The 12,997-nt window shown below is 43.1% G+C and overlaps 1 protein-coding gene across 5 annotated transcripts in view; it reads left to right on the plus strand.

The window, feature by feature from the left end:
• The window catches only part of PDE8B (phosphodiesterase 8B), a 227,044-nt gene that overhangs the window by 191,712 nt on the left and 22,335 nt on the right, over positions 1 to 12,997 (plus strand). For all 5 annotated transcript variants that reach the window (XM_047778158.1, XM_047778154.1, XM_047778155.1 and 2 more), the window contains exon 11: positions 11,006 to 11,048. In XM_047778158.1, coding sequence (XP_047634114.1) covers positions 11,006 to 11,048 — 43 coding nt within the window. The remainder of the gene's footprint in view (positions 1 to 11,005; positions 11,049 to 12,997) is intronic.

Here is a 12,997-nt window from a genome sequence, read left to right on the forward strand (position 1 = left end):
TTTTGTGAAATGTGATCTTTGGAACTTTGGAACCAGCTTCTTGAGACTCTTGTGTTTTCTGTCCCATCCTCCATGCCTAGAACATTGCCTGGCATGTAGTGTACACGTAACAACATGGAAAAAATAACTTCATTGTGACAACACTTGTTTTTTGTCCCCCTGTTAGTAAATCATTGAGATTAGGGGCTAAGTCCTGACCATGTTTGTCTCACAGGCCCCATAAATATTTCTTAAGTTGAATTAGAAAATGAGGTATCAATGAAAGATGCCCTTTTTTCTCCTGGGGGGTGATTTTCGTTCATGGAATGTAAACAAAGATTCTAATGATCAGCATTTCCCAGAACCTCAGGACAGGCAATGATAAAGCTGTTTTATAGTTAGCCTCGCATTATTACTAATTTTTCCTTTGTGCTGCCCCTGCCTCTGCGCTAGCTTTCAGAGGGCCTGAATTATTAGCCAAGGTCCTTCTGATTGCTTTTATCTTATGCTAATCACAGTGCCAGCCAAACCCGGGTGTCATTAGGCAGTATGATGACTCTGGCGAGTGCTGGGGTACCAGGAGTGGGAAAATGTTAGATGGTTGCAGCTCCTCATTCTCTTTGCAAAATCTAGCAGGCTGAGGCGTTTACACAATAGAATGTTTAGCAAAAGTGTCATCAATCGTGGACAGTAGTTTTTTGTGGTTTTTTTTCCCCATGCAATTTTATTTTGAGACATTTGCCTACCTCCTAAGCAACCTTTTGCTACTGAGCAATTGAGCAAAAAGCAGCAGTCTGCAAGCTAAATAAGTTACACAAAATCTCTTGATGCTATGGCAAGAAATTGGAATTGAACATACATCAAATGAAGGGGCTTTGACAAACACTGCAGCTTTTCAGTTAGTGCCCCAACACAGCCACAACATTCTGTATGAGTAAAGACAAACCGAAATTACACCAACTCGGTCAAGTTCAACTTGATGGACAGTTTTTTGAGAGCAAGAAACTTTAAGAAAAATGGCATTTCTGAAGTTCCCCTTACGGTCCCACGGTTTAAAGACCTGACAGTCTCAGTGAGGATGCAGGTTCAATCCCTGGCCTCTCTCAGTTGGTTAAGGGTCTGGCATTGCCGCAAGCTGTGGCATAGGTCGTGGATGCAGCTCAGATCTGATGTCACCAAGGCTCTGGCGTGGGCCGGTAGCTGTGGCTCTGATTCAGCCCCTAGACCTGTGACTTCCATAGGCTGCACGTATGGCCATAAATGGGGGGAAAAAGGGAGTTCCTGCCTTAGTACAGCGGAAATGAATCCAACTAGGAACCATGGGTTTGCGGGTTCGACCCCTGGCCTTACTCAGTGGGTTAAGGATCTGGAGTGGCCGTGAGCTGTGGTGGAGGTTGCAGACATGGCTAGGGCCTGGCGTTGCTATGACTGTGATGTAGGCTGGCAGCTGTAGCTCTGATTAGACCTCTAGCCTGGGAACCTCTATTTGCTGTGGGTACGGCCGTAAAAAGACAAAAAAAGGGGGGATGAAATCTTTTTCCGGGATGATTTATATATAAGTTTCTCTGTCACTGAGCAGGGAGGAGACACTGCTTAGACAAATGATAGCATAAAAGTGAGAAGCACAAATGTGCTGCTTATGTGTCTGCCTTAGAGTAAATGGTTTCCGTAAACTAAAATGAGTCCTGAAGTAGCAAGCAGTCCTGCATCCAGATTCTCAACCAACAAATGTATGAAAGAGCGAGCAGAGGGAACAAGCATTACCTCCTGGGTACCCACTGTTGGCTGGCTAGTAGTAGTTCTTCTTTTTTTTTTTGCTTTTCAGGGCCGCACTTGCAGCATATGGAGGTTGCCAGGCTAGGGGACGAATCGAAGCTGTAGCTGCCGGCCTACACCACAGCCACAGCAATGCCAGATACTTAACCCACTAAGCAAGGCCAGGGATTGAACCCACATCCTCATGGATACTAGACAGGTTCGTTTCCACTGAGCCACAATAGGAACTCCTAGGCTAGTGGTTCTTAAAGTCTGACCACTGCATCAGCAGCCTTAGCCTCACAGGGAACTTGTTAGAAACACAGATTCTCAGTCCTGACCTAAACCTCCCAAAACAAATTGTGGGGGCCAGAGCACAGCAGTGTGGCGTTCCAAGCCATCTAGTTGATTCTGACATAAAGACCAGCCTAAGAGCTACTAGGCCAGGCCTCTCACACAGGTTATTTCATTTGATCCTCTTAGATCCCAAAACGTAGGCATCCGTCCTCCGACTCACTTCTAAGGAAACGGAGACTTGATGAAACTGCTAAGTTTGCACAACTGGCAATGGAAGTATCAAAAGATCTGCTGATGAGCCTGTGACGTTTCTACTTGAATCTGTCATTCAAACTGTAACGTGTCCTCAAATTGCTTAGAGCTTACCTGTTAAGATGTGGATTCTGATTCAGAGTCTGGAGTGAGCCTAAGAGTCGGTAGAGTTCACAGGCTCTCAGGTGTTGCCAGTGCTGCAGGTGCCCAGAGCAGTCTGAGCGGGGAGGCATCAGGAACTGCAGCGGGTCCCAGACCTGCAGCCTCCACCTCACTGGGAACTCCATAGACATCCAAATTCTAGGCCCCACCCAGACCTAGAGACTCAAACTCAGGGGATGGGGCCAAGAAACCTCTTTTAACAAGCCCTGGAGGTACCTCTGATTTATGCAGAACTTTGAGAATCACCATCATACTTCCTTATTAGAAAACTCAGTCTCTGGAGCACTGGGACACAGGGTTGATTCCCAGCCTGGCACAGTGGGTTAAGGATCCAGCGTTGCTGGTAAGACACAATTGCAGCTGGGATCTGATCTGATCCCTGGCCTGGGAACTCCATATGTCACAGGGCGGTCAAAAAAGAAAATTCAGTATTTGCCAGGTATGAAGCAAAGCGGTGCCTACACTGTATGTATTTAAAAGCAATCTAGAAAATAAACTGGACAAGGTATAAAAGATCCAACATCTAAGCCTGAATGGTAGTTTGCATTCACTGTTACCCACTGAGGGATACAAAAATGATTCTCACTGGGCTACATCATGAGAGTCCTTTTCTGTAAAGACTCTTGCAACATGCAAATGCAGGGCCACTGGGCTCTAGAACTGAAGCGAGAGAACTTCTGAGCAAGGGATACCAGTGATATCTGAACATGCTAGATCAGGCTTTGTACAGGAGAGGGATGCTGAAGTTTTTTGAAGAAAATATGTAACAGCACAGGAGATGTTTATTTCTACACTTGTCTGGCATACAGAAAATTACCTGGGGTGGGGGCGGGGGTGGGGACAGTTGGAGAGTTTTCTTTTTCATCTTGTGTAATCTTAAATATACATATGCCTTTTCATTTGTATCAAACCCATGCATGTTGCTTTGATATAAATAACATTTTAAATTACCATCAAGATGAAAGGGGAGAGATGATGTTGTATTGAGTCTATTAGGCTCATAAAAGTAACCAAAGTGAGATCTGAGATTCTTGATGCACAAGTATCAAGATTGGCATCCATGCTCCTCCTCTCTCTTGGGGCTGCAGTATTTTGAGACCCGGACTCACAGTGCATGCACATAGTGGCAATGACTTGTCCATGGCTTTAGGAGGTTGAGCAAAGGTAATCATTGAGGACAGGCATCCAGTATGTTGCACAGAGAGTTTTCCTTCAGTGTTTGGGGAACACTGGTGTGTATTTTCTGTCTGGGAATTTTGAGAAGTGGATCTGCAAGTGGTTTTTGAAAATAAGGCAGACAAGAAAAGATCTTTGATCGATGCCTCAGATACTTGTACCACATTTCAGTAAAGAAAGATGATTGGGAGTTCCCATCATGGCGCAGCGGAAACGAATCCGACTAGGAATCATGAGGGTTCGGGTTTGATCCCTGGCCTGGCTCAGTGGGTTAAGGATCCGGCATTGCCGTGAGCTGTGGTGTAGGTTGCAGATGAGGCTCAGATCCCATGTTGCTGCGGCTGTGGTTGTAGGCCTGTGGCTACAGCTCCGATTTGACCCCTAGCCTGGGCACTTCCATATGCCACGGGTGCAGCCCTAAACAAAAAAAAAGAAAGAAAGAAAGATGATCAAAGAAATTCTGTATTATGTCACTCATGCTCTCATTTTCTTTCCATTTAAATGAAGGGAAGGTCTTGAATGACTCAGTTCCCAGATCAAGTCTCTCATCCAGCTTTCCACCCCATTACCAAAGTTTTGTCACATACATGAAAGCATTTGGTTTTGTCTTGAAGTGGATCAAGAGTGTTGGATCTTAAAGATTGTTTATACTGATTATTTAAGAGAATATTGCTTTTCTTCATCATAACCAGATTTTTAGCCCTTTTTATGATGTTTGGGATGGGAGCAGACAATAAACAAGCAAATAGTATAAAGCTGAAGGTTGAAAACTCTGATCAAAGCTAGCACTCTCGAAACAAGAAATATTTCAGGAGTTCCCATTGTGGTGCAGCAGAAATGAATCTGACTAGGACCCTTTAGGTTGGGGGTTCAATCCCTGGTCTTGCTTGGTGGATTAAGGATCCGGTGTTGCTGTGAGCTGTGGTGTAGGTCACAGACACGGCTCAGATCTGATGTTGCTGTGGCTGTGGTGTAGGCCGGCAGCTACAGCTCTGATTAGAGCCCTAGCCTGGGAACCTTAAGCTAAATAAAGAAAGAAAGAAATATTAAAAATCTTTGCAATTCTCCCTTAAAATAAAAAAAAGAAATACTTCGGGGTCACTTACCATTCCATCACAAATGTAGGTATGGATATGAACAATCATTGTGTTTTTTTTTTAAATAATATCTGCTGGTTTTGATAACTCCATTGATTATGACGAGAATGTAACAAAGAATCTTAGGCGTGGGAACTGATTCAGGGCTGAGGGTGCTCTCAGCCATCTGATGGCCTTGATTCCTCACCATCACACCAGCGCTTTGGCTGGTCATATATTTGGCACTATCCGAGCACATGGATGTATTTTTGTAATTAATACTTCATTTGATTTTAAAAAGACCCCTTTTATGGCAAACTTCCTTATCAGTATTTTACCATGAAACACTTTAGAGGCATCCGTGTTAAGTAGAATCCACAGAGACCACTACGATGGGTAAATCATTAACAACGGTGTTTTCACTGTAAGCTCAAAGGTAAAGAACCTGGAGTTCCTGTCATGGCACAGTGCAAACCATCCTACTTGGAACCATGAGGTTGTGGGTTCAATCCCTGGCTTCGCTCAGTGGGTTATGGATCCGGCGTTGCCGTGAGCTGTGGTGTAGGTCGCAGATGCAGTTCAGATCCCGCATTGCTGTGGCTGTGGCAGCTGTAGCTCCAATAACACCCCTAGCCTGGGAACCTCCGTGTGCTGCAGGTGTAGCCCATTCTCTCATGGGCTCGTACTTACAGAACTTCTTTGTGCAAGCACTCTGTCAATATACAAAGGTAGTCAAGGAAGACACGATGGCCAAGTGGAACTTATATGCAGTAAAGGAAAAGTCCATTGAGGGAAAAGTCCATTGAGAACATATGACAGAACGACCAGGGCTGGGAGGGGCGGGGGAGCAGGAAGTCTTCCCTGAGAACCACCTTTCAGCCAAGATCAGGACAACAAATAGGCAAAAGGAAGAGAGTGGATTGGGCAGCTTTCTGAGCAAGAGTCTCATGTTCAAAGGTCCTGAGGTAGTAAATAGTAAAGAACATGGAAGAATTAGAGGGATGGCAGTGTGGCCTGTAAGCCGAGAGCCCAGGACAGAGTGGCAGGGCTCAGTGGTGCATCTGGAGAGCTGGCAGGGGCCAGGCCACACTGCAGAGCCTCATAGCCAGGTTGTCCAGTGGGGCTGACCTTGAGGCCAACGGAAAGTGTGAGTTTTAAGCAGGAGAATGACAGGATTAACTGTACAGTTCTGCAAGATTACACTGGTTGAAAAATTGTGAATGGATTAGGCTGAAGGGGTTATTGCTGAGTTCAGAGTTCAGCTGAGAGTGCATGGTAGCCTGTACTCTGACAGCGGTGAAGTAGGTAGTCGCAGAGGTGTTTAGAAGTGAGATTTTACAGAATTTGATGATGCGCCAGGCATGGGGATGAGAGAAAAAGAAGCATCAAGGATGACCCGCCATGTCACAGACTGGGATGTCTGGTGATTTTAATTGCAACTGATGCCTTGTATGACTCTGTCATTTGATGATGACAAAAGCAGATTCAGACATTTCTACCAAATGCTGTTTACACTCTGCCAAGGTGATTCTGAAATGAATGTTGAAGGAGGTAGTTAGTATCTATTTATTTGCTAGCTTGTTATTGCACTGATCCTGGCCTTGACTCATTTTAACTGCTAAAAAGTCTCATGATTCTTCATTTTAAAGAATGTTATTTCTGAGTTTCTCTCCCACAAGAAATATCAGGATCGTTCATTTGTAACTCCATAAACCAATAAAATTATTAAAAGCAATATGTGGAGTTCCTGTTGTGGCTCAGCAGAAATGAACCTGACTAGTATCCATGAAGATACGGGTTGCATCCCTGGCCTTGGTCAGCGGGTTAAGGATCTGGCGTTGCTGTGCGCTGTGATGTAGGTCGCAGACTCGGCTCAGATACGGCCTCGTCGGCTGTGTAGGCCGACAGCTGCAGCTCCGATTTGACCCCTAGCCTGGGAATTTCCATATGCTGCAGGTGTGGCCCTTCAAAGCAAATGATAATAAAATTAATAAGTAAAAGCAATATGTTAAACAGGTATCTAGGTTAAGTCTTACACTTCTCAGATGGGCAGCTGCTGTCCACAATTCCTTGGTTATGGCCTCAAGTGCAACATCATCCTCTTGCCCAGGCTCTTGACTGGGAGCCCCAGGGACAGTGACATGTCACTCACCTCACGCCATTTCAGGCTGTTCTCAATTTGCTTCATCTTGCTTATTTTCTCAGATTTTGAAATTATGTTTCAGTCTTCCAGTTTTTAGCTATCGATCCACATTCTCAGTTGAAAATACAATTTTCCCAACATTTTACTATGAAATATTTCAAACATACAGAAGTGTTGGAAGAACTATAAATAAATATACCTGTCCTCACCACCTAGGTTCTGTAGTTTAACATTTTGCCCATTCATCAGTCTAGCCATACATCTGGTGATTGATCCATCTATCTATTCCTCAATCCATTCATCAGTCCATCTTATTCTTTGATTTCATGTTGAATTGCAAACGTTAGAACAGTTCAACCTTTGGTACTTTGGCATGCATAGTATTAGAGCGTAAAGTTTGTTTTGGGTTTTTTCATTTTTTAGGTAAAAGTTACATACAGTGAAATGTATAGATCTTAAGTGTAATTTCGCAGCTATCTGTGCCTCCTCTCCTCGCCTTTCCTTCATACCCTCAGGGGTCACACTGTTCTGACTTTTTTTTTTTTTTTTTGCATTTAAGGGCGGTATCCATGGCATACGGAGGTTCCCAGGTTAGGGGTCAAATCAGAACTGTAACTGCTGGCCTACACCACAGCCACAGCAACATCAGATCCTTAACCCACTGAGTGAGACCAAGGATTGAACCCACATCTTCATGGATACTAGTTGGATTTGCTTCCGCTGTGCCATGAAGGCAACTCCCTGTTCTGGCTTATTTAACCACAGATTAGTTTTGCCTGTTCTAGAGCTTCATAAAGTATCTACTCTTTTGTGTTGGCTTCTTTCACTCGTCAACAATGTTTGACATTCATTCACGTTGTTTGTATTAGTAAATTTCTTCTTTTTCCTTTTCTCAGTGGCATTCCATTGTATCAGTCTACCTCAGTTTATTTCTCTTGTTAACAGACTTCTGGGCTGTTTCCACGTTGGGGTTCTTTTGAACATTCTTGGCCAAGTCTTTTTGTGAATATATATTGCCTTCTTTTTTCTTGGGTAGAAATAATCAGGAGTGGAGCTGAATATTAAGGAGCAGGGTCATAGACAGGCATGTGTTTAATTTTATAAGAAACTACAATTTCATAGTAGCTGTCAATTTTATACCTCTTTCAACAATGTGTGAGAGTTCCAGTTGTTCTACATACTTGATAGAATTTCATTTTGGCTCTAGATGTTCTGGTGGTTGTGTCGAGAAAGTATCATTTTACATGATTCTTCTTTGAGTGGAAAACAATCGAATGACCCTGAAATCACACACATCCATACTTAGAATCTGTAGTGCTTTTTAGAGCCAAGCATAATCAGGTGTCTGTACACAAAGCATTTAGCACAAGGACAGCAACACTTGTGGGCACCTATAGTATTTTAAGTAATTAAGAAACTGGAGTTGGGAAATTTTTCCCCTACACAGACTGTAAGCTTCCAAGGCCTTGCTAACAAATTCTAGCTCTGAGCTCTGGCAAGAGTGGCACAGACAAGGCCAGCAGTGTTCACACTGCAGAAACTTAGTGCTGAAGCCTGTGCGACGCATGATCGCAGAATTCATAGTCCTTATGGGATGATTTCCATTGAAAAAGGGAAAACAAAAACACTACACTCTAGAGAGACTGACATATGGACATCGAATGACGACTTATTTGCTTTAGCATGCATGTGACAAAACTTAGCTGTAGCAGAGATTCAGACCTTCCCCAAAATGACAAGGAAAGTTATAGTCAGCCACATGTCCTTCCTTGAACCAGAGGGTGTTGTCCTCACACCCCATTTTATCAAGCCTGGGTCCTGGGCTTCCCTTCTGGGGCCTGACGATGGAAGACAGCCATGTGACAAAGAGGAAGTGTGTTTAGAACTAGAGAAAGCTGGGTTTGCAATTGGGATCTCCCATGTGCCGGCTGTGTAGTTCAGGCAAGTCCCTCACCCTCTGGAAACCTCACCTTTTCCATCCGTCAGAAGGGTTGATGACTCTTCCTCCCTTGTGGGGGGTGTCAGAATGATCAGACTGCACAGGCTAGCACATAAGAGGTGGCTGCCGTGGTCACTGGGAAAAGCCGGTTCCCCTTCTTCCTGCCCACAGCCCAGGCCCCCTGGCTGCCCACCAGAGAATGCCAAGCTACAGAAGCGTGCATGCTCTTTGAACTCCTCAGTGAGCGTGACTGAAAACTACGAGGAAGTAATTTCAGTGGAGTCATTCATACCAAGTTATACGTGATGGGTGGTTTAGACTTCCACGAAGAAAATTCGCATTCTAAAAGCATTTTTTCACTCAAGCAAGTCTTGGGTTGTAAAAGGAGCTATTAGGAGAGACGCGTAGATAACCTGAGTTGGAAAGCTTTGATAAAAACCTCACACTGCTGGGGTGAGATGCAGATGGTCTGACACAGCCCTGCAAAACCTCTGTCTGTGAAGCCAGTGCTGGGAGGGGCGGTGGAAGAGCATCTCCAGTCTGCAGCTGTCTGTGAGCAGAGAGCCCCTCCGAGGCAGATGAGCCAATTCAGGGATGGGGAGTGTGCTGTGTTCAGCTCAGAAATTGCCCAGTGCCGCAGCCTTTGTGGAGCAAGACCAGCACCACCTCAGCAGATGGACCTGGTACCTTGCCTCTCTCCTCCTCTCCGTCCCCCCCCCCCCCCAGGGCCCGGGCACATTTCCATCCTTAAGGCAGGGCTGTTGGACTGTGGATCTGCTGGACCTTGGGCTTCATCTGGTTCCATCTAGAATGAACACAGAGCTCATGCTGACCTCCCAGGAGAGACACAGTTCAATCAGCTGGCCTGTGGAGGTCTACGAAAGACAAGAAGGCCTTTTTTTTTTTTTTTTTTTGCATAATGTGGGGAGCCATGGGACTCTGTTCCTAAAGGAGAGATGCATTGTGAATCAGAGGGAGAAGCTACTTCCTTTTGAGCTAAAGCTGAAAAGAGGTGTATTCATTTGGCCTATCAAAAATGCATACTGCACTCAGTACACTTTGTAGTACATGGTCTTTATTTGTAAAGGAAAAACGTAAGACAGTTGTTCTCAGAAGAAATAAACAGGCCTCATCACTACAGCATAAATGAGTCACAGCCCTTGGTCACGTATAAGACCAAGATCTCACACAGGCCGGCCATGTTATTGTTTCTGTAATTATGTGGAATGCACAGTGCGGAATAATTCATATAAAGCCTCTGTTTTAATACTTGAATTTTACATGCTTATTTTCAACAGTTCAACCAAGCTGGGACATGTTACCTGTATCTGATATATATGGGGCTTCTGGCTGTGACAGCTGATGTTGTTAAACCATACTCATCTTCCTTCATAAACAGCCTTGGACACTCACCTGTCTTGTTTTTCAGGTTAACTTATCCCATTCATTCAATGCCTATAAATGTGTGATGTGGTTTGAGAAACCCGAAGTAGGAGGATTTAGCAGCAAAGCAGCGTGATTATTATTGCGATAGACCTAGTAGACATGCCGCCGTGTCTTAGTCAGTTATGAACACAACCACAGAACCTCCAGAGGAGGCATATGTATTATTTCTAGTGTTAATGACTTCACTCAGCATTTGACAGATATTTACTGAGCATGAGCACAAAAGCATTTTTTGATAATGAGAAAGAGCCAGGTGCTAAACTGAATCTAAATTTCAGACCTTGTGGAAAAACATTTAGCAAGTTGATTCCGTCTATAGTTAAGGAGCATTTGAAGAGCTTTTTAGGAAGGTTTTTTTAAATCCTAGGCTTGAATTCTGGTTGCTTTTATATTACAGGAGAAATGTATAATACGTCTGAAATATAAATGGGTTACATAGTAGCCTGATCAAAATCTTGAATTTTTTTTTTTTTTTGTCTTTCTGCATTTCTGCAGACTGTCAGTATGAGAACACCTGACTGGAGAGCTAGATGTCTTGCTTAGAGAGTGTGCTCCTTGGTAGCTTCCTGCTCGCAGGCTCAGCCATCCTCTAAGTGTCTGAATGTAACAGCATTTGTAGTATTGTCACCTGGTGTATATCTTTCATCTGTTCATGTTATCTGTGCAGCTTCTTGCTTTTTTGAATTTTTCAGTTTTTATTGCAGGTTTTTGGCTGGAAATGTAACTAATACCATATTTAAAATCTTTTTCTTGCTTTACCAAACTTCTGAACAACTTTAGATTCACAAGGCTCATCGTGATTCAGGAGACAATTCTCAGACAGGTGAGTATATTTCAATTTCATTCTTACACACTCAAGTGGAATTTGTGGGTTCAAGTCTGTGAGTTACTCTGAGGAAGTCTAGATTGACAGTCACCACCCCGAAATGTAGATTGCTTGAAATCCAAGAACTGATACTGACAGGTTAGAGAGCCAGGTTAAAAGCAAGATCCCTTCAAAAGTTTTGAATCTTCACTCACGGCAACTGTTTTTACTGAATGCCTTCCCCATCCTGGTTTCTTTCACTGGCTGGACACCATGGAGAGCAAAATAGAGAGGGGCCCGACAGTCCCGGGCCACACACTGTTACACCAGTTAGTCTCCCTCTCTTTGCAGCAGTCAGTGACTACATGCAGTTAGAAGATGTGCATGGGCCCTCGCCTGGGAGTCAGGAGCGCCAGATCACCACGTCACTGCCCACACCCTCCTATCATACCTTGAGCAGGACCCTACGGTCTGACTCAGTTTCCTCACCCATAAAAGGAAGAGGCTGGACCTAATGACCTCTACGTTGGAAAGATCTGGAACTCTCTGATCATTAGAAGGAAAAATCGTCTGCTACCAGGGATTTAAAATTCCTATTTCTGCACACATACCACGCATCCTCTCCCCTGTTGGTGGCTTTCCAGCCACTGAGGCATGGTAAAGTTGGTCCCTGGCTCAGGTAGTCCCTGGGCTCAGGTAGTCCCTTCTCCTGGATTCTAGAATGGGCCATATTTTCGCCTACTTAGAAATAGTTTCTTTGATCTTTCTGAGCTTCAGTTTCTTCGTGTATGAAATGAGTTTAACAATGTCAATCTCATTGTGGTTAGGGAGATGAAAGGAGAAAATGTATATAATATCCAGCAGTACCTGGCATTTAACTGTTTGGTATCCTCTTCCCCTTCCCTTCACTCTTTTTTTCTTTGCCTGTTTCTCTCTTTCACAGATGTTTTAGGTTTTTTTTAATACAGAGATAATATTTTTTTAACTGACTTACGTGCTTCTGGGGACCAAACATTTAACTAACTTACAGGTTTCTAGGTGCCAAAAACTGTTATAAGCATTTTAATACCCTTTATAGTGCCCAGCATTGCTTTGCACATAATAAACACTTGATAATAAATATGCAACATCGATAAACCGAAACCATCCTTGCTTGGAAAGCATAGTTTGTACCATTTATTAGCTCTTGGACCTTAAGCTACCCATAATCTCTCCAAGTTTAAAGTTCCTCATCAGTAAAACTGGAATCTCACTATGTAGCTTTCAGAATTGTTGTAATGATTATATAAGATAATTACCATATTTCAAATTATTTTAGTGAAGCACAATGTCTGGTACATGGTAGGTACTTAGTAAGTGGTAGCAATTTTTTTAAACTGATGACGCTGTATCCTGTTTTGCTGTGGAGTACAGCTATTTGAATCTCTTTTATCATTCTTTTCTTTCCATAAGTATCTTCCCTAAATTCCTTCTATACGCATCTCTTGAGAGAATGAAAAATGAATTCTTTAATTTAAATGGCCTTTATTGAAGATATAATTTCTCCAAACTTTTAGTCTTTTCTACTGCTAAAGATTTTCTTAATTTTAGCTGAGATAAAATCAGGAAGAATAATTATTATCCACCTTTGAATAATTTCTAATGTATGATTTAGAATTCAACCTGCCCGGGCTATAGCTGTGAAACTAGCCTTGCTATTTTAGTTTTATTTTAGAAAGTACATTTTGAAAAATTTCTGTGCTCTTTAATCCTGAATTTTATCTTAAATATTTAATAAGTTAGATTTAATCTGTTATCTGATAAACAAATGTTAGGAATGTATGTGATTAAGTCCCTGAATAGGCTAAACACCAGTGTCTTGCATGTGACCCCTGTTGGTTTCTCAGAGTTTGAAAGATGCCATACAATCCTAACAGTATCATTTAAAGTACCACTACCTAAAGGTACCTTTATAAAGAAATACCGAA

The sequence above is a fragment of the Phacochoerus africanus genome, chromosome 4 (assembly GCF_016906955.1).
Source record: "Phacochoerus africanus isolate WHEZ1 chromosome 4, ROS_Pafr_v1, whole genome shotgun sequence".
Lineage (NCBI taxonomy): Eukaryota > Metazoa > Chordata > Mammalia > Artiodactyla > Suidae > Phacochoerus > Phacochoerus africanus.